The 22,600-nt window shown below is 36.7% G+C and overlaps 1 protein-coding gene across 2 annotated transcripts in view; it reads left to right on the plus strand.

Annotated features, from left to right (window-relative positions):
• OCA2 (OCA2 melanosomal transmembrane protein) overlaps window positions 1–22,600 on the plus strand; it is a 192,167-nt gene that overhangs the window by 157,859 nt on the left and 11,708 nt on the right. For both annotated transcript variants that reach the window (XM_072135687.1, XM_072135686.1), the window contains exons 22-23: window positions 7,687–7,780; window positions 12,974–13,067. In XM_072135687.1, the coding sequence (XP_071991788.1) occupies window positions 7,687–7,780; window positions 12,974–13,067 (188 nt within the window). The remainder of the gene's footprint in view (window positions 1–7,686; window positions 7,781–12,973; window positions 13,068–22,600) is intronic.

Here is a 22,600-nt window from a genome sequence, read left to right on the forward strand (position 1 = left end):
ATAGCCTGGACCTCTCCTAATTTCTTAGCAGTAGTGATTGCAATAATGAAAGTTGTTTGAGAATTAAAAATGCTATACTGGTTTAAATGGTTCTGTTCTAAGGGGATCTAGAACTAAGGATAGGTATTGCATTCAAAGTCTGTAAGAATCCTTAAAAAAATCTTTGAACCCACCTGTGTTCAACAATAGGTGTATCATAGTATTCATATATTACCATTGCTTAGTAGAACAGTGTTTCAAGGTTTCCCAGACAGTTCTGTAGTTGGAATATCTTCTTTTTATATCTCTTCCCCAGGTACCTTTCATCAGTTTGATTGTAATCTGTGGATGAAAATGCCAATAGGATTAATCTTTATAGGAGTCTGAAGTGGTTTTTGTGAATGTTAGTGTGTGTGCAGGATTAGACTGAAGAGACATCTGTTTCTGAGAGTCTAGAAGGATACCCACATTTTTTTTATTTCTTTTCTTTGTGTCTGGAGTTAACTTAGATTTTTTGATATTTATAATCCAGCCCAGGCTCTGAGATCTGAGGACTAGGTATGGAACAATGATAATGTTCTGCTATTTTAAGGATTTCACTATCTCTTCTATCATAACTTTTGTAAAGAGCCTTGTTGCAGATGAGATACCAAAGGGTAATTCACAGCACCGAGAGTGAGAAATTTCTCCTTCTGGAAACATGACCGCCATCCTCAGATATTTTTTAAGAGTGGTGAAGAGGAATGTGATAGTAGGCAGCCTTTAAGTCTATGGTACAAAGGAAAGCATTTTTTCATAAATAGAGTGGCAAATTTACTCATTCCATCTGGAACCTTCTGGAAATGATGAACTTGCAGAGAGGCTTTATGGTTTATCTGTAAGTTCCATTTGGTTTCTTGACAAGAAAAATGGGGGGGTAGAAACCTTGTTTCTGTTGGAGAATGAGAGCGAGACCCCACCACACACCATCCATCTATGTAATTGGATAGCTCTATGTATGAGCCACGTGGGAGATGGCACTCCTCTTCTCAACTCAGCTGGGCATCCCGATCATGTTACCTCTGATGAGATAAACATTGTTTAAATGCATCAGGGAAGGGCGGTGCATTAACGGAGACTAGGAACAGTTTTTTGGGGACTGCCCTTGTAAGAGCGGGAGCTATCATGGGTCCACAGAGTTGAATAGATGCACTAAGCCCTGTCCATTCTGGAGCATGACATGCCAATGACGTCTTCTTACCCTGGAATATTATGGTAATATCTAACCATTTTTATATACCTCTACAAATATGGAGGTTCATATGGGGATCTCTGACTAGGAGTGGATTAATCCACTGACGATACTTGCGACCCCCCACAGGTGTGTTCTGCTTATACTAGCGTACAGTTTTGTATACAATTTTTGGTGTTGTGGTTTGTTCAATTGTATCCACCGTGTGAAAGTTTTAAAGAATGATTAATATACAATAAATGTTAAACTGTACTCATACTTGCTGGCATTACAGATGAGAGGGAGAGTCTTCTCTTTATCAGACCACTGTGGTTACAGGAAGAATACTAGTGGGAGGCTGCAAGAGGGGCGTTTTAACCACCTTACTGTCCCCTCAGAGGTCATGAGGCATCCTCCATGTTGGCCATCATGGGGGATGACATGGTAGTAAATATATACATTTTGTGCTGGACAATTTTGTCATTATTTTCTTTGTTTTCTACGCCAACGTGTAGGCTATATGACATCCTTATTCCTATTCACCAAGGAAATGGCTGATGCAGTGTGTTCTATAAAACTCTTAGAAGCCATAGATTATGACTATTATAGACTATTTTTTATTTGCTGCATTAATTGGCTGTAAATTTAAACCCCAGTGGTACGTTAACCATACCAGTTTCTGCCATTTGCAAAGGCAGAGATGCAAACACAACCTTATGGGTGTACCATAATTTTGCATCAGATTTTCTTAAGAATTAAAGCATCTTCCTAAATCTTGTGTGTATACTTCATCTCCTTGCTCTCTGGTGAACAAACTGTGCCAATCCAACCCAACAAAATGAATAAATCTTATAGTTTTGTAGGGGGTAAAATGGGTTTAATACCCAAATCCATGTGATAGGTTTCCTTTAAGAAATTCAAGAGAAATGTTAGAACATATTTGTCATGTGGTCACCTATAAAGAATAAGTGTTTTTTACTGGCTTTAGAAGCAACACAGATAATAAAACTGCTACATAATGTTTTCATTGCTACAAAAGTGTTACAATGGGAAATATGAGAAGGAAATACTATGAGGCCTTAGTACTTCTGTAACATTCTCATCAATTCATTTACTTATTCAGCAAAATAGCCACACTATAGAAATGTACATTTGAAATTCATAAAACCTTCTGAACTCCCTAAAGTTAAATATTCCTAGCATCCATTTTCTTCCTTGGTGCACTCTGGAGTCTGAAATTTCATTTCTTCTAAAACTGCTGAGCATTGAAAAAAGGACAAAATGATGATAGGACACTTGCATTAGTTAAAGTAATGGTTCACTAGCAGTATTCTGAAGCCTCACATACTCCATTTGATCAAACACACAAATGATAACTTTGGTATCTAAGGCTGCGAAAATCTCTGTTTTTTGCATTATTATAAATTAAATACTCTTGTCCAAATAGCTATTTTTTTAATTTTGGAGATTCTGTACTTAAAAGCTTATTTTGTTATTTCCATAAATATGCATTTCATCATATCAATAATTTTAAATCAAAAAGTTTTTAATCCTTTTGTTTGTATTTCACTTCTGTGATTTTTAAAGTAATTTAAAGATAGGAAAGGCTACAGTTTCGGCCTTAAGGGATTAAGGATGATGGATATAACCAATTTGGAGCAATGGATAAGCCAATGCAAAACGTGTAAAATTGTTTCAATAGGAACTTTATATATTTATTCTTTTAAGAAAAAAAAATTACCAGTCTCCAAAAGCCTAGTTAAAACCTAACTAAAGTGTAAAAAAAAAAAAAAAAAAAAAAAAGCTCTAAAAGTTCAATTCACCACCTTTTCCCTAGACTTGATATAAAAATAAACCAAAAAAAAAATCGACATGTTGGGTATTGCTGTGCCGCAAAAGTTCTGATCTATGAAAATATAAAAACGGTTATTCTGGTTACAGAAAATAGTACTCAAATCGCTACATTTTTACCATTTTGCTACGTATTATACATTTGATAGAAAGTGTTTAATAGGATGTACAGTCCCAAAACAGAAGCAATGAAAACATCATCTAACCCTTTAATGACCTGAAATGCAATAGTTTGTCACAAATCCATTAAAGGGAACCTGTCACCACATTTGCACATATACAGCCAGTGACAGGTTCCTATAGAGCTCTATTAACTGACTAACATCCTTCTTTTAGCTAAAAATTGTTTCGCTTACATCCACATAAATCACCTTTCATCTTATCTTACCTGGCAGCAAAAGGGGGCTTGTCTTGCTCAGCCATCCCCTCCCATCTAATACTCCCCATGCCTTATGCCTCCCTACTGGTCACCGTTCATGTCATGTGACCAGAGTGTCATCATCTCAGGTCCTTCAGCCTCTTAATAATAGCAAACTGTACCCCATGTTTTGTATCTGACCACATGAGGTCACAGTAGCTTCCATGGAGGCTGCTGTGATTTCATGTAATCACATACATAGTTTACAGTTTGCTATTTTTAGGCTAAAGGACCTTTTGATGATATCACTGGTCACATGTCATAAATGTAACACAAGGCACAGTGTAAAAAAATTGACACCATATTTATCATCTGTACATAGAGCTTTATATGTCTGTAGTTGAATATTAGCACATGGTCCATAAGTGCAAGGAGGCTGGGTAGTGATTTAAATAGATCTGGGCATGGGGCATGCTTCCACTGCCAGCCTGAGAGTCACAGGCATGAGTCACAAAAGCTAATTTTAGGTGATATGGGAGGACTTTTAACCGTTTGACAACCCTGAGTAACAAATCCTGGTGATAAAATCTGGTGACCAGTCCTCTTTAAGGGAGTATGGAAAGGGCTCATGGACTCATCGCTTGCACCTGCAGTTGCAGGCCTTTTAAAGCTGCCACATTTTGGCTGGGATTGTCGCTCCCCGTGATGTCAATTCCAGCAACAGCCTGGTGTCTTTGAGACTTCAGGACTTGGCATTTGGCGATATCTGTAAGCACTTTGTTACAATCCCCTAGCAAATTCTCCATATATTGCAATACAGTAGTATTGCAGTATATGGTATGAGCAATCAGACCGCTAGGGTTGAATCTCCCTAGGGGATCTAAAAAATAGTACACCAAAAGCAAAGTAAGAACTTTTCTTTTAAATGTTGCAAATAATTACAAAAACCCAAAAGTTCTACACTGTTTCCCTAGAATTGATATAAAAAATTTATAACGGTATCACTGCTTCCCAAAAGTCCCAATCTATCAAATTATAGAAATGGTTATTCCAGGCGGTGAACCCTGAAACAGACAATAACACAGAAATGTTCAAAATGCCACTTATACTCAGTTTGTAATACATAAAAAAATATTATTTTGCTTTTTTTTAATTAAAAAGGTGTTTTTTTTTTAAATAACCTATTATAACACAATAAAACCTATATGAATTTGGTATACCATGCTTACACCGATCCAAAGAATAAATGGGAGGTGTAGTTTGGACAACGTTGGGAAAATTGTAAAAAAGAACTCACAAGAAAACGGTGCAAATACATTTTTGCCCATTTCACAACATTTGATTTTTTTCCCCATTTCCCAGTACATAGCATGGAATACTAAACACTGACATTAGAAAGTACAATTTGATACACAAACGAGCAGCTCTCGTACAGCTTTGTACACAGAAAAATAAAAAAAAATGATGGATTTTTTCAGGTAGGGAGCAATAGACGAAAAGAGGGCTAAAAATTACCTTTCCTTACCTAGAGAATATTTATCTTGCTTAGTATTGATATAACTCTTTACAGTCCCTGGATGGTCTTAAGTCATTGGAAACATTCCTTCAGCTGTTGGAGTTTTAGAAACTGCTAAAGTATTGCATAAAGACAGTGACACAGGAATAGCATATTAAAGCTTATTAAAAGGTGTCACCTGCAGTATTCAATATCCATTTGGGTGAGGGGGCAGCTGTCTATTCTTTTACTCAATTATTTTGTTAGGGAAAAGAAAGAGTTGAGGGAAGGGAAAAGTTGTGAGTGTTTAAACTAAAATCTATAACTTTTTAAATTTTAGTTTAATTTTAGTTTTAATCTCTTACTTTTTTATTCATTCACTCATTATCCATTATTCTGTAGACTGTGAATGGAATGACAGACCTGCCACTCCATTTTTGGGGTACAATGGTGGTTCTCGAGATCCATCGCTGGGACCCCTGAACACTGATAAGTTGTGTTGAGACTGGACAATCCGTTTATAGAGAAACTGAAAAGGTAGATGGTGAAGAATTAATATTTTAAGGGTTATTCCAACAAAGACAATAATCTTAAATGTACTCATGATAACAAAAAAACACATATTCTAATTTACTGTTACAGGCAGTCCCCTACTTAAGAACACTCGACTTACATACAACCCCTAGTTACAAACGGACCTCTGAATATTGGTAATTTAGTGTGATTTAGTCCTAGGCTACATTGATCAGATGTAACAGTTATCACAGATGTCTGTAATGAAGCTTTAGTGTTTATATTGATTCTTATGACAACCCAACACTTTTAAAATCCAATTGTCACAGAGACCAAATAAGTTCTGGCTAGGATTACAATGATAAAATATACAGTTCCGACTTACATACAAATTCAACTTAAGAACAAACCTACAGACCCCATCTTGTATGTAACCCGGGGACTGCCTGTATTAACAAAAATACTGAATTTAACAGATATAATTCCAACCTGTCTCTGTCAGTCCTGGTGTTTACAATTTTTGGTTGTCCTGGGATCAGACTGTAAATGATCAGACAGGACAGATTTTTCTCCTATTTGGCTTCTCCTGTCTGCAGGATGCAGTGTAATCTACCCCTCCCCCCTCCATTACAAGACAAGCTCACAGATAGGCACCCACGGACACTTCCTGCCTGCAAGCAGCATTCACAGACTTGCTCTACAAGCTACAGGCAAGATAAGGTGTTTATAGCAAGAGAAGGATGCATGTAGCAGTGCTGACCGTTTGTGTTATAGGTGAGTTAGCAGGGTGTCATTGTGTGTTCTATCCATTTCATGGATCCCATCACCTCTGATCTGTTTCTTCTCTATTATTCTATGTGTCAGATACTAGTAGGAACTAAGTGTAAATAAACTTGTAGCCCGATAATCTAAGCACATTGTCAGACACTGCTTTTCCTAGCACATAGGAATCATGAAGTGTTTGCTTAGAGAGTGTCTGTCTGCTTTTGCCATTTTGAAAAATATAAAAAAGACACACAAAAAGTGTTCACGAGTAAGTATAGTCCTAAAAATAGAAGCATTGAAAATGTAATTAAAAGTTGGAAAAAATGACACCACCTAAAACTCTGTACACTGAAGTATGAAAAAGTTATTAGCACCAGAAAATGGCAAAATATATATTTTTTTGTACAGGTGGTTTTAATTTTTGTAAATGTATGAAAAAATAGTAAAACCTATACAAATTTGGTATCTCTGTGATCCTACCAACCGAAAGAATGAAGTAGACATGTAATCTGGGGAGCACATTTAAAGCATTAAAATCCAAACCCAACAAGAAAACGATGCAAATACATTTTTTCACCAATTTCAATGCATTTGGATTTTTTTCCCAGCTTCCCAGTACACGGCATGGATTATAAAATACCATCACTATGATGTGCAATTTGTTACGCAAAAAACAAGCCCTCACACAACGCTTTACATGAAAAAAAAAAAAGGGTTAGATTTTTGAAGGTGGGTAGAGAAAAATAAAACCTCAAAAACGCCTTGGCAAAAAGGGGTTAGACTTTAGTTAGACTCGAGGGATATGTTCACCCTTACTCTTTCCTCTTTCCTCTGTTGTAATCTGTGTGCTGATAAGTGTATCAAGCAAGTATCAGTGGTTACAAAACGATTTGGCTTTTCCAGACAATACCATTTTGTGATAAAGGCCTTCATTTCATGATATATGTGTACCCATTTATTGTTTTTATGTGAATAGCATTTCAGTGGTTTTATTATCATTCCACTATATTAGAGTGAATTGTTTTTCGTGGGAAATTTGATTCCTTATCTAAATTCAAGTATCTGTAGCACAGCAGTGTTTTCAAATGTCCAAGTAATATCACATCCGTACTGTTATTATGCTCAAATGAACAAGTCTGCCACAGAAGCCAAGTGAGGTGAATCTTCAGATAATCGGTACTCTGAACCCTATATACTTTTGTGTGCTGGTTTAATCTTGTGTTGTGCCTCAAAGCCTTTTGAGCTGGAAATGAGTGTCTTAAGTTCTCTGCAGCTACTTGTATCAATTAGATTCTCTTACTGTCTTTTCACCTGGATAACGGGAGAGCAAATTGGTATTTGAGAATATCAAAGTTGAAGATTTGGAAGATTTGTACTGTGTGAGTGGTAGACAAGACAAACTAAGCATTTTGCTCACAAATTATAAACCTTTTCCATTGTTCAGATTACTGCTTAAATGTTTTGATCAGGAAATATTAATGTATCATTGCTATGTTTTCTGTTTTTTTTCCCTAGATTCCAGTATTAATCAATTTGAGTCAAGATGCAGATGTTGATCTCCCAATAAAACCGCTTATATTTGCCCTTGCAATTGGTGCTTGTTTTGGAGGTGAAACAGTTTACAAATTAGTTACAATACAGATTGTGCTTTGGGATTTACAGTATCTTTAATAATTATTGCCTGTCTGCATTGGTTATTATAAGCTGCATGTTTTATTGTTATCAGGTTACAATTGTAACTTCAGTATTACATTTGTATCACAACTTTATGGCTTTAAGGGCACAAATATGTTGTAGAATTCTGTGGGTTGGTTACTTTCTGTGCCACCTAACTAGTCTGGCTCTTGGCTTTTCCCAAGAACCTTATCCAAATGAGCCCATATGTGTTTACCCTTGAACAACTCTACAGAGATTTGGCTTTAGTGCAGCAAGGTATCCTCTCAGGACAGCAGTGGGTAGCAGCTGAGCTCCATTCATCTCTATGCAGCTTATCTGTAATACCTGTATAAATAATTATCAGGTCTTTTCCTGTTTTTAGAAGAAAGCAGCCATGTTTTTAACCTACAGACAACCTCTTTAATGTACTGAAATTCAGGACATAAGTCAGGATGGGCAACGCAAATATGTAGTCTAGACTTGCCAATGTTATCTTGGACATACAGCATATTGGGAGCAAGATGTAGAAGCCTAGTCGAGAAGGAAGGCAAATGTAAGGAACATGGGAACCATTCAGCATTTAGAAACTGTCAGTCTCTGAGGAAACAAACCGCTTTAATGTCCTACATAAACAAAGGTAACCATAATTGGCAGAGATTCATGGTGCACACTGTCCCTTTAAGAGACAGACGACCCCATACAATCCCTACAATCAGTCACCAAGCTCATTGCTTTGTGTAAGGAGATGATATTTTCATTACAATGAAGGCTCTCTAATTTTCTATATTTGTAATTTAGATGTTTTTTTATTTATAAAGAGAATACAGAGATGATAATCGGGCATCTGCTGTATGAAGTTTAGAGATCTAATTTACTTGAACAATACAAACTCATTTATGTGATTTACTGCATGTGCATTGTCTTGTAAATGAAACTGTAAAATAAATTGTAATTAGTGATATATTATAAACCTGAGTTCTAGCTTGTCAAATACAAGCCCTGTGTTATTTCACATACAATGTAAAAGTGTGAATATAAATATACGGATTACCATGGATAAATGTATTTTATTGTGATTTTGTTCTTTTATTCTTCTCATATGAACATGTTCTTATACAAGAAAAAGTAGAACCTTTGTATTGTTAAAGTGATATTTTAAAGTATGTAGGTACAGCAGTTAGCCCGATATTAACACAGCAGGGAATATCCTTGATTTTGCATTTGATATTTTAAAAAAAAAAGAAAAAACACTCAGTACAGCGAATTGCTTAATGTTCATGTACAGAGCATGCCTCCAGGCAAAAAAAACCTGGGTCATTGGTAATTTGATGTACTGCAGTTACAAAACAGAGGACAAATTCCATATATTAATCTTTATCTGTGATGCCCTAAATTAAAGATTCAATGCAAGCCTGAAAAACTTTAGTATCTCGTAACTGCAAAGTTTACAAGATGTACTTTGTTATTTGAAATCTGTTTAAAAATAAGTGCTTGTCTCAAATTTACAGTGATTTTTTTTTTTTTTTTTACATAGATCTAGACCTAAAAATAATAATTCAGTTTTAGCTTGCATAAGAAAAGTCCCTGTATTTTCAATTTGACCTTACAGTTAAATCATTTAATTGTGTATATTTCATATGAACATTTAGCCTTAATGTGCTGCAGCCAAAAATATTTAGAAAAATCTGTCTATTAGGGATGAGTGGGTTGGTTAAAATTCAGGTTCATTGAGTTCATCCAGGACACTGACCTGATCCTGAACTCAGGTTTAAAAGTCTTTATTATGTTTAGAAGAAAGTTTACACATTATTCTGTAGCTACATGTTTCGAGGTAGTAGGTATACCTCTTCCTCAGGCTTCAATAACTTATGTCTATACTCTCAAATATTCACATTTAACAATTGTCACTGTACTAGAAGACAGTATGGATGGTGATGAGTGCACCAGACCAGAACTGTGGAGGCATGCAAACATTTTTAAATAATAGTTCCATCGGATTGTCCTTGACCGACACCACCTCCATTCAAGTAGCATGGACATCTCACCCACTGATGTTGTATGGTTCTCCTAGCTGAGATTCCATGGGCCATCCATTTGTCCTCACATGCCCAATAACCTAAAGTGGTTGTCTCCTTTCAGCAAATAATTGATATTGTTTAAGGAAAAGTTATCCAATTTGCCAATATAGTTTCTGTATCAATTCCTCATGGTTCTTTAGAGCTCTGCTTGTTGTCCTATGTTGTCCTATATAGGAAGCTTCTATGTTTACTTCCAGTGGATAGAAATCTGTCCATGTTGATGTGATGGACATGCAGGTGCACAAGCCGTTATTATCACAGAGAGCAATAGGAGTTGTGTGATAATAACGGCTTGTGTAGCTGTGTGTCCATCACATCACTATGGACACATTTCTATTCACTGGAGTAAACAGAGAAATTTTCTATAGAGAGACAGCACACAGATTTAAAGGTGAACTGTGAGGAATTAATGCAGACAGTATATTGTAAAATTGTATAACTTTTCATTACATAAACAACATGAAATATTTGCCCAAAGTGGACACACCTATAAGTTGGAGGAGGATGCGGACAGCATGACATCTACTATGATAATAATGAAACAAAAGTTACAGTTTCTGTCACTTTCTGAAGTGTGAAGACTGATGAGGAGGGCAGTGGGAGGAAGAAGATCTGAGGGGTGATGATTATGTCCCAACAGGGATCAAAGGCAATGATGGGCAATAATGAGGTAGAGGTAGTCACAAAGCCCTGGGTAGCCAGCAGAAGATGCAAAAAGGTGCATCGAGTAGCTCATAGCAACAATGTCATTAGCTATCGCCCACTGTGCCTAGGGCTAAACTGTCCACACCATCCAAAGGAAGCATTCATTTCACACACACAAACAATGGAAGAAAAGCATAGTTTTCGCCTGGTTCTGACTGGGACAATTGTAAAATTGCTGGCCTTTCAAAAACAACTATTATGTACAATTATAAAACTCTGATGGTGATGCTGTCCCACAATACATTATTCCTAGGAACCACCACATTTCACTGCAGGCAAACTCTGGCCTGCCCAACTACCACCTCACATGCTATGTACCAACTAGGTGGAATTCAACTTTTCATATGCTAGAAAGGTTGCTTGAGCAGCAGTAGGCAATTGTTGAATTCCACCTTCAGAATGCCCTATTGAGTCTAGGTAATGACCATTAACATGTTGGTCTCCGTAAAGGACATTTGTGTCATGCCTTAGTGCTTCCACCAATATAGTCAACACTGATGATGCCATCATCCAAGTTACCAACTCTTATCCTTTTCCTGCTAGAAAAAACACTTTAGCTCATGATGGAGGATGTTATGTAATGGCACAGGAGGAAGCAGAGGAGGAAGAGGTGTCAGACTAGTATACACATGGCTTGCATGATTGCTCATCCAAAAGTGTCCAGGTACTCCGCTGTCCAACCAAAGGACAGTTTTGGAGAAGGAGTCATCTTACGCACAACAGGTTGAAACCAGTGCAGCTCAAACAATGCTATGGGCATACACATGCAGGTATTGTCACTACTCTATAAAACTGTATGGGTATACATATGGATGCTATGGGTAAACATACAGTTAATGCCACTGAACTAAAAGATGGTGAGTATACACATTCAGTTAGTATGCTGGAAGAAGTTATGTAATACAACCACAGTTGTTATTGGTATACACACACACACACACACCTAATGTCACTGGGGTAGGAGATGGTATGGTTATACACACCCAGATTATATGTTAAAAGATGGTATGGGTATACACACAGTTTGTCACTGGGCTAGAAAAGGGTATGGGTAAATGCATGTACGTAATGTCCCTGGGGTAGTAGATGGTATGGGTATCCACATCCAGTTAATGTCACTGCACTAGATGTTATAGGTATACACACGCACACACAGTTACTGTCAGTTCTATAGAAGATTGTATGGGTATACCCACAGTTAATATCCCTGTGCTAGAAGACAGTATGGGTATAAACAAGCAGTTAATGTCACTTCTCTAGAAGATGGTGTGGGTTTACACATGCAGTAACTTATATAACAGACTGGGTATACACACATGGTTAACTTGGCTAGGAGATGTATGGTTGCACATGCACATACACACACAGCTAATACTCGGAAGCCCACCAATCCGCTTTTCCCGGTGAGCCACACTTTACCTAGACCTCTGGCTGAAGTCGATGTTCGTGACCTAAACCTACAATGTGTGACATAAACCCGAACAGTTCTGATTTAGGTTCACTCAAGACTTGTCATAAGGAATATTATTAATTTCCTTTACAGGACAGCTGATTTACAGAAACTGCTTTAATAAGGCTACATTCACACGAATGCTCACCCCCACCCCTCTCCATGAGAAACATGGCACATAGCACCATATTATGGAAAAGGTGGGACATGTCCTATCTTTTCCTTGGCTACAGAACGGTATGGTGCCACATGTGTGTGGCAATGTACTGCTTCCGTACGGCACCGTGTGCCCATAACAGTTTATGGGGGACGCATATAAGGCTTGTGTACATCGCCCGTATATACGTTCCCAATACGGCTATGCGAATGTAGCAGAAAGGATGGAAGATATTTGGAGGAAAAGGGACACAGGAAAATATTATTTTGAATAAAATATATTTCAAAGTTTACTATCATCATCTGCCCTATTGATTTATGCAAGTTTGTTAAACATTAATTTGTGCTGTAAATATAATAAAAATCTGTTGTTTTTTGTTTTCTGTTTCTCCACGAAATTCTCATACATTTGAATAATATCTAAGTTTCCGTTTCACAAAAGTGAAGGAAGTATTCGGGTTTCTGTTTTATAAAATGTGTTGGAACCATAAGGAGAACATAATGATAACATAAACTTAGTTGGGTTCTAGAAACCCCAAAAATTTTTCAATGAATCATGTTCTGTGGTTGACACTGTATTGATCAATATCCAATTAATAGTATCCCTAGTCTTTCTATTATGAAACATCTGGAGACATATAAAATTAAGCTTGGAACATTGGCAGAACTGGAAGAAAATATTGTATATCTTGCTGTACTGTAGTTTATATTAATTTACATAACCATAATAAACTGATGCATTGTTCTCTACTTTTAGGAAATGGAACATTGATTGGGGCATCAGCAAATGTTGTTTGTGCTGGAATTGCAGAACAGCATGGATATGGATTTTCCTTTATGGAGTTTTTCAGGTATCATTTGCTAACTTTTATTCTGAAATGTATATTGTGCAAAAATAAAAAATGCTAATAAAATAATGTAAGAAGGTAGAGGGACTGAGATACAATGAAGAGGCTAAAGTATATTCTCTTGTTGTTCAATAAGCAATTTTAGATCTCCTCCATAGGGAAGTGATAGCATAAAGGAACTTAAAAATTACTAAGTAAACTACTGGAAAATTCATCTAATATACCTTCATATACTATAAGAACAGAAGTCTATTAATCACCAATTTACTTCTTGAACGAAGCACTGGTGGGAATTGCCTTCGCTTGCTCCATTCGAGCCAATGAGAGCACTGAAAACAATCAAGAAAGCTATCTCAGCTATTTTTTTTAGCACTCCCATTGATTTGAATAGAAAGTGTGTGTGTGTGTGTGTGGTCAGTTCTGATAGAATGATTCTACAGGTATATAAACAGTGTAATTATTGTCAAGCAATAACTCTTGTTTGATCAAAACACCAATACCTGCTTGTCCCTAAGGGGGTTTCATACACAAAGCCAACAGTCGATATATGAGAAGGAAGTAGTAAATATCACAAAATTAAAGTCACAAAATTAACACATTTTTCCAAAAACTTATATGTGCAATACCACTCTAACCCTTCTTGTACATACAAATGTTTTTATAGGCTGCACACAATGGATCTGTGGTCCATTGTTTGCGGCCCATGTGCCATAAGGATGTGAGGTCAACTTCTATGTCAATCATGGCACAAAAGATTGCCAGAACCACAAATATGGGCAGTTTTGCATCTCGGGCAGTCAGCTTATGCCTTACAAGGTAGAAAAGGTGTGTTTTCCCATAGAAATACTCAGGAATGTGTGCTACCCATGTAAAAGAGAAACCAACTGCATGTTTGTCCAATTTCTGCAGTGGTGGCAAATTCTTAAAATATGGTGAAATAGTTCACAATGGAATTGCTGTTTTGCAATAGCTGTGTGTGTACTGGTGCTTTATTTCTATGCATTGTCTTTAACTTCTGCAGCATCCAATCCACTGCAAGTACTTGTTCTCAAAATCCAGGCTTATAGTGTGTTAACACACAGCATATTTAGTTTTTTTTCATACTCAAGGAGCTTTTGATGAAATTATTTGCCCAAAAGTAGAAAAGTTGTTTTGAAACGGGAGCCTTAAAGAATGACTTGTACTACTTCTTAATGTATCCACTCTAAGCTTTAACCCTTTGATTTTGTTATTGTTCCTACAAAACCACAAACTCAATTGGAGGAGGGGGATTTCTCTGAAATCCAACAGGTCCGATGCATTTGTTTTGCTTCAAAAAGGTTGAATTTCTGCAATTGTGGCACTTTTTAACTAGTTCACGGGTTGGGTCCCGCTGCATGGAGAGGGTTCACGGGCAGTATATGATAAGATTGATCAGACAACCTAGGGTTAAAGTACCCTAGGGAGTCCGAAAAATAGTAAAAAGAAAAATAAAAAAAAGTTAAAAATTTTTTTTTTATAATAACAAAACCTAAAAATTCAAATCGCCTTTTCCCTAGAACTGACATAAATATAAGTAAACAGTAAAAATCATAAACACATTAGGTATCGACGCGTCCAAAAATGCCCGATATATCAAAATATATTATTGGTTTTGCCATTTTGAAAAATATAAAAAATATATAAAAAGTGATCAAAAGGTCTTACAGTCCTAAAAATGATATCATTATCAAATGTCACAAAAAATGACACCACCCACAGCTCCTTACAACAAAGTATAAAAAAGTTATTAGCGCCAGAAGTTGGCAAAATCAAAAAAAAAAATTTTGTACAGGAGGTTTTAATTTTTGTAAATGTATGAAAACATTATAAAACCTATACAAATTTGGTATCCCTGTAATCATACCAACCCAAAGAATAAAGTAGACATGTCATTTGGGGCGCTCAGTGAAAGCCGTAATATCCATGCCCACAAGAAAATGGCTCAAATGCGTTTTTTCACCATTTTCACTGCATTTGGAATTTTTTTTCCCGCTTCCCAGTACATGGCATGGAATATTCAATACCATCACTATGAAGTGCAATTTGTTACACATAAAACAAGCTGTCACACAGCTCTTTACGTGTAAAAATAAAAAAGTTATAGATTTTTGAAGGTGGGGAGTAAAAAATGGAAATGAAAAAACAGGAAAGGGCCCGGTCCTTAACCGGTTAATGTTAAAATGTCTGTTCTGATTCCACCACAATTTGTAATTCCACCATTTTGAGTACATTTTTGTTACTGTTCAAATTGTAACTACTTTTATGGCAGCACAATTGATGTAAGTGGGCCTGTGATGCAAGAAATAATTGTACCCAGCAACATTCCTGTACACTGCAAAATGGTTCAGTTAGCCAAGAATCATGGGGATTTTATGACATTCCAGACTATTTCAATATCCTACCTACAGAGAGTTGCTCCTGACTAAAAATAACTATTAAAGGTATAGTTAAGTTTTTCAGGAGGAATATTGTTAATTCACTCATTGTCTGCTCATTACACTCATCCATATTTCTGTAGATATCTTGTTTGGGAGCTTGCTTTTGTCACGGGTTGATGCTTGCTGACCAGCAATTCATTGCCCTTTAAACATCAAATGAAATAACCTTCTAATTACAGTCATTTTATGTGTTTGAAATGGCAATAGATGCTTTGTGTATTATATGTTTTTATACTGGATGCAAATACATTCAAGTAATCTATAAAGTAATGGGAACAATGATTCTATTTGAGGTGCAGAAATCCTTTATGTTCCACAAATACAAGCAAATAAAGGAACATTGCTGGTGTCTGCAGGGAATGGCAGAACCGGCTGGGAGTAATTGTTTTGGAATATGCCACAAGCTTTGACTGATACACAAAGAAAACAAAATGTGCGAAAAAAAATTCTATGTAAGTTATAATTTAGATCCCATCAGAAAGCTTTATATGTAATTCAAGGTGTATTAATATATGCCTTTTAAAATGTACACTGCTATCACAGAAAGCAGATTGTTTCACTTCCTGAAATTTTGTCACACATACTTTTAACAAAATTATTCACAGTAGGCAGTTCCATTTATGCCACTCTAAATGGTGACCAATAAAGCATGCAATGCAATGCTTTTAGTAGGCCCTGACGATCCCACTTGTAAGAAGGATTAATGGGATTTCCTACTGTTGTTTTATCAAATGATTTAGTTTGCTGTACATAAAATGTGTGAAATATTACGCATGGGAATCCACAAACCTTTTAGTAGTCTGCTTAAAAAGAAAATAAGATTCTCTTAATGGAATTCCATTAGTGAGTGTAAAATACTTCATGCACACGTAAACATGATGATAAAAAGTAAGAATGGCACAAAACAATTGTAAAAGTAAAGGTCTACTGAGGAACATTAATCTTTGCATTCAGGAATTTAGCAGTATTTATATGTACAGGCAGTCCCTGTGTTACGTACAGGGATAAGGTTCTGTAGGTTTGTTCTTAAGTTGTATTTGTATGTAAGTGGGAACTGTATATTTTATAATTGTAACCCCAGACAATTTTTTTTTTGTGACAATTGGATTTTAAAAATGCTGTTCTCATAAGAACCAGGATTAACAATAAATCTCAATTGTAGACACCTTTGATAACTATTATAGATGTTTATTGTAGCCTAGGGCTACAGTAAATGACCAATTGCCAGAAGTCCGTTTGTAACTAAGGGTCATCTGTAAGTCGAGTGTTCTTAAGTAGGGGACCGCCTGTACTTGGTTTCAGTTTGTGTGTGGTGGGGATTTAATAGAAAGTTCATAGCGGGAGTTTTGAGCCTTGATGAAGAGGAACACCGCTAATAGAACTGATGCTGTATAAGGATCCTGTTGTGAGAATGGGGTCTTATAGAACTTTATTATAATTATATGGGTTTTCAGGCTTTGGAACACGAATACAAGCCTCTCAGCCATAAAGAAAAGAATGATGTTAAATACATGATACAGAAAGTTACATTGCTAAATATTAGCAAATGAGTTTCACAGTAAGGAATATGATTAACTGTTATGTTACTGGTAATCAATCTCCGAACATTATGATTGTTTTCTCAGTGGAGAGCAATGAATATGGCTGTGTGCACAATAGACTCCTTTAAGCTTGGCTGCTAAAAATTCTCATGGTTCATTACATCTCTAAATAGAGATTTTATTCAGCATTGTATCCATGACTAATATTTTACTCTTGGCTGTCTATTGTTAATAATAGAATACTGAAATCCAGCGGTTTGTTTTCCGCTGGTTAGTGTAGGCTTTCAATTTGGAAATAATATGCAATTAGAACAATTAGAGATGTCTCTTGTATTCATACAGAGGGTCTTAATCAATGTGTTTTTATGGGGTTGTATATCTATTTATCATGCATAATGTATGCATAATAAAAAGATGTTTCCATCCTTCATGTTCCACTTGGCTAGGCCTATTCCAAGGTGCATGGTGTGAAATGGTCAATATTCTTAACCCCTTCCCACAATTGTATTTTCATTTTTTACTATTTTTATTGTCTTCTAAAAGTAGTAATAGTTTTTTTTAGTTTACACTAATAAGGACTGTTTTTTTACTGCTTAATGTCACCTGCTCTGATATAAGTAGGGGGATCCTATAGCAGCTGTGTGCAACTGTCCACCTATGGTATTTCTACATTTCAGGGCTTCCTGAATAAGGTTTCTAAATTATTTAAAGGAAATCTATCATCAAAAGCAAGTATGGATAAATCAGGGACATTTACTCATAGATCCAGGTACTGTGACTGTGTTTATCTTCTTATATTGGCTATCCATGGCAAAAAAGGTCTCCACTCCCCTTGCACTAGATCTTCCATCGGACTGCACTGTTACACAAGCTGAATGCAGTGGTATATAGAGATGTATCTATGCAGAGATTTACCTATATTTTAGTGAGTTGATCTAATGTAACTCTGTGGAAGGTTCAGTGGAGTTATAAGTTAGAACCTCCCATTGACAATCAGCAAGTCCATAGTCTAGTGGATAAAGGAACTGTATCAATATGACATGGTAGAGAGTAGAGAATGCGATTTCCAATCTTGTCTGGCCAATAAAATATTTATTGGAATTAAGGAATATCTACCATCAAAATAAAACCTGAATAAGCCAATCACGCTTACTTAACGATCCAGGCACTGGGACTTGGGTAATATGCTTATATTATGTATCCTTCCAAAGTAAACTTTTAGAATTATGTTAATAAGCCTGAGGCACTCTGGTGGGTGTCAGAAGACCCTTTTCTGGCTTCCCCATGTCCCCATAGAGAATAATGTACACATTACCAAAGAGTTTTATATAGTAATACTGTCTTTTTTCCAAAAATAAGATAACTTGGATGAAAGTTTACCTTTCTGTATGCAGAGCTGTGTCCCTTGTCCCCTGGGAGTGGCCATTGAGGAGTGTTTTTTTTCTCCCATACCCTTGGGAAACTGCTCTTTTATTCATTGATATCAAATTTAAAAAACTCCCATGTTCCCCATATGCCCCTCACACACACACAATCGCTTTTTCCCTCAGGACATCGTAGATGTCTGCCCCTCTACTCACTGGCCACTCCCAGGGGACTAGGGACACATCCTGCATACAGAAAGGTAAATGTTTATCTAATTTATCTATTTTACAGTTATGAAAACTCTTTGGCAGTGTGCTATTCTCTATGGGGACACGAAGGAGCAAGAAAAAGGGTTCCTGGTGACAGGTTCCCTTTAAAGAGGAAATGATCAACATAATGGGGCAAATTTATCAAGTGTCTGAAAGTCAGAATATTTCCAGTTGCCCATGGCAACCAATCACAGCTCAGCTTTCATTTTACCAGTGCTCATGAATATTTTAAAGGGGAGCTGTGATTGGTTGCCATGGGCAACTGGAAATTTTCGGACTTTCAGACACTTGATAAATCTGCCCCAATTTGTATTTTTTCTGAAAAATAAAAATAGGTAATTGACAATGCAAATTACTTAAGAAGCTTAAATATGTGTTATCTACTATAGAATATTGCTCTTTTTTTAATAACTTTCATACTCAAGTAGCAGAAGTTTAAAAAAAAAAAAATCTAACCATTGTAACAGAAAACGCACCAATTATTATTTGGAGGAAATGGCAATTGGCTTCATTGAAATATCAATTAGAATTTTTCATAGAATACACCTATTTCTGCTAAAAATTGCGGAAAAGAGGTTAATATAAAAAGACTGTGCAGATGCACAGAGGAGAAAATTTAAAAAAATTCGGAAACAGTTCTTAATATTTTTGCAAAGCTCTGCATAAGAATATCAAGAATGCAGACTGTCAACTCAAAATGTGAATTTTATATAAATGTACTCGTAGTGATCATCCAAAGTTCAACAACCCATAAACAAGATATGTTATCATTATTCAACATTACCTATGAATTTTCATGAATTCAGCTGTGTGCTCTTTTGATAAGCAATCAGGAGTGTGGTTCATCAAATAATTTTAACAATGCCGAACCACAATTGGCAGAGCTTTAAGTGACAAAGTAAAATCACAAGCTGCTCTGCCTCGATTGGGCTGGTTATCCTTCAGTTCCTTTTGTCTGTGTCGCTTATGTTTTCTGCTTTTTGCCGCTGTTGTATATCTTAATTTCTGTATCCACATTCTTGACTGCTCTATTTAAATATTTATATTGTCAAAGTAAAACTAAATGCAAAGTCCCTGCTCTCATTCTGCATTCAAAGCTAATTTTAAGAAGTAAATTGCTGCTCTGTTTAGTAGTTTTTTGCTCTTTTACATTAAACATGTATAAGGCATAAACACTATCTTGTAAGACCATGCTAATAGTAGTGATTTGTCATCCCAGGTGTGCGTAAACTTTACCTAAGCCTGGCATTCTTTTAAGAAGTGATAAATATTCAGTGGGGTTTTCAACAGCAAACTTTTATTGTGTCCTTAAAGTACTGTTATGTTCAAGTCAAATATGAGTGTGCTTATAACATATGTACCACGTATACAGTTTGTGTGTTTTAAAACTATAGCATTTATCATATGCCTGTTTCTGTACTTGCATATGACATAGTCCCTCCCCCTCTGGAGCCACCGGATACATCAAGAAGCTCCAGCTGCCCTGCCTTTATTTCTACATCAGATCCTGCCTGGCATAGCTTGAAAGGTCGCTATTTGCAGCAAGTGGGCAGGCTGTACAACTTCACCCTTCTTTGAGCCCCTCTATTCTACCTTGTCATGGCGTAACGGGGGAATTAGTTGCAAAGCTGGTGGTGTGCTAGCAATTGCAATTCTTTCAGAGCTTCTATGCATAGTAAACCTGATAAATGTCCTGTTCTGTGCACTTTCCATTTGTATCATAGTATCATAGTATCATAGTATATAAGGCTGGAAGGAGACGCAAGTCCATCAAGTCCAACCTTCAAGAATTAAATAAATGTTTTATCCCCATAACCCGTGATATTTTTTCTCTCCAGAAAGTCATCCAGGCCTCTCTTGAACATGTACATAGAGTCGGCCATAACAACCTCCTGCGGCAGAGAGTTCCATAGTCTCACTGCTCTTACAGTAAAGAACCTTTGTCTATGGTGATGGTAGAATCGCCTCTCCTCTAGGCGTAGAGGATGCCCCCTTGTCCTGGTCACAGGCCTAGGTATAAAAAGATCTTTGGAGAGATCCTTGTACTGTCCGTTCAGGTATTTGTACATTGTAATGAGGTCTCCCCTCAGTCGTCTTTTTTCTAAACTGAATAATCCCAAATTTTGTAATCTGTCATTGTATTCTAGTCCCCCCATTCCCCTAATAATCCTGGTTGCTCTCCTCTGCACCCGTTCCAGCTCTACTATATCACAATATTCCATGTGTGGTCTGACCAGGGATTTGTATAAGGGCAGAACTATGTCTTTATCATGAGAATCTATTCCTCTCTTGATACATCCCATTATTTTATTTGCTTTAGCAGCAGCCGCCTGGCTCTGGTCACTAAAATTAAGTTTACCATCCACCAATACGCCCAAGTCCTTTTCAGCTTCAGTTTTACTAAGTAATTGACCGTTTAGAACATAATTATACTTTTTGTTTCCATGGCCCAAGTGCATAACTTTACATTTATCTACATTAAACCTCATCAACCATTTCTCTGCCCATCCCTCAAGCTTCCACAAATCCCTCTGTAATGCTAAACTATCGACCTCAGTATTTATTACTTTACACAGCTTAGTATCATCTGCAAATATTGAAACTTGACTGTGTAAACCCACTACAAGGTCATTAATAAAAATATTAAAAAGAAGTGGCCCCAATACTGACCCCTGTGGCACTCCACTGGTAACATCAACCCAATCTGAGAATGTGCCATTAATGACCACCCTCTGTTTTCTATCACTAAGCCAATTACTTACCCAGATACACAGATTTTCTCCTATTCCCAGCAGTCTCATTTTATATACCAACCTTTTATGTGGCACGGTGTCAAATGCCTTTGAAAAGTCCAGATATACAACATCCACAGCGTCCCCCAGATCCAGTCTTGAACTTACCTCCTCGTAGAAACCAATCAGATTAGTCTGACAGGACCGATCTCTCATAAACCCATGCTGACGCTGGGTTATAAGGTTGTGCACAGTGAGATACTCCAGGATAGCATCTCTAATAAACCCCTCAAATATTTTCCCCACCACAGCAGTTAGACTTACGGGTCTGTAGTTTCCAGGATCGCTATTTGATCCTTTTTTGTATATTGGTACCACATTTGCTATGCGCCATTCCTGTGGAACATAACCAGTCCTCAGTGAATCTTCAAATATTAAAAATAACGGTCTGTCTATCACCGTACATAATTCATGCAGAACCCGGGGGTGTATGCCATCTGGCCCAGGTGATTTATCTATCTTAGTGGTTGCGAGGCGGCGCCGTACCTCTTCCTGGGTTAAACTGTTGACATTATAAAAAGAATTTACATTATTCCTCATTGTGTCTTCCACCAGGGAAGTGGAAGTATGTTCGAAGACACACCTGGACAGTATGGCCTTGTATTAGACATTTTAAGAAGATTTATTAATTTGCTTGTATGGCTTTAAGCATGGGGAACTAAAGAAAAAAAATCTGATTTTAAGATCTCCACTGGTGCTGGAATTGCTTTTCTTTCACATTCCATGCACACACTAATGCAGTGTTTGTCCTATGCACTTGGAGCTCTTTGGCTGGATTGGAAGTGCTTCCAATCATAGTTTTTCCTTTTCTTCTATGCTGGTTTTTCGCCTTTTTGACGCATTTGAATATTTCCACAAAAATTAGTGAAATTTGACCTGCCTAAAAATTGACATCACCCACAGCTCTGTACATATGAAAACATTATTAGTGCCAGAAGATAGCAAAATAAAATTTGTGTAAATGTATGAAAACATTATAAAACCTATACAAATTTGGTTTCCCTGTGATCGCACTGACCAAAAGAATAAAGTAAACATGTCATTTTGGGTGCAGAGTGAAAGTAAAAAGCCCACATGAAAACTGTGCAGATGTGTTTTTTTCGACAATTT

Source organism: Engystomops pustulosus, chromosome 2, assembly GCF_040894005.1.
Source record: "Engystomops pustulosus chromosome 2, aEngPut4.maternal, whole genome shotgun sequence".
NCBI lineage: Eukaryota > Metazoa > Chordata > Amphibia > Anura > Leptodactylidae > Engystomops > Engystomops pustulosus.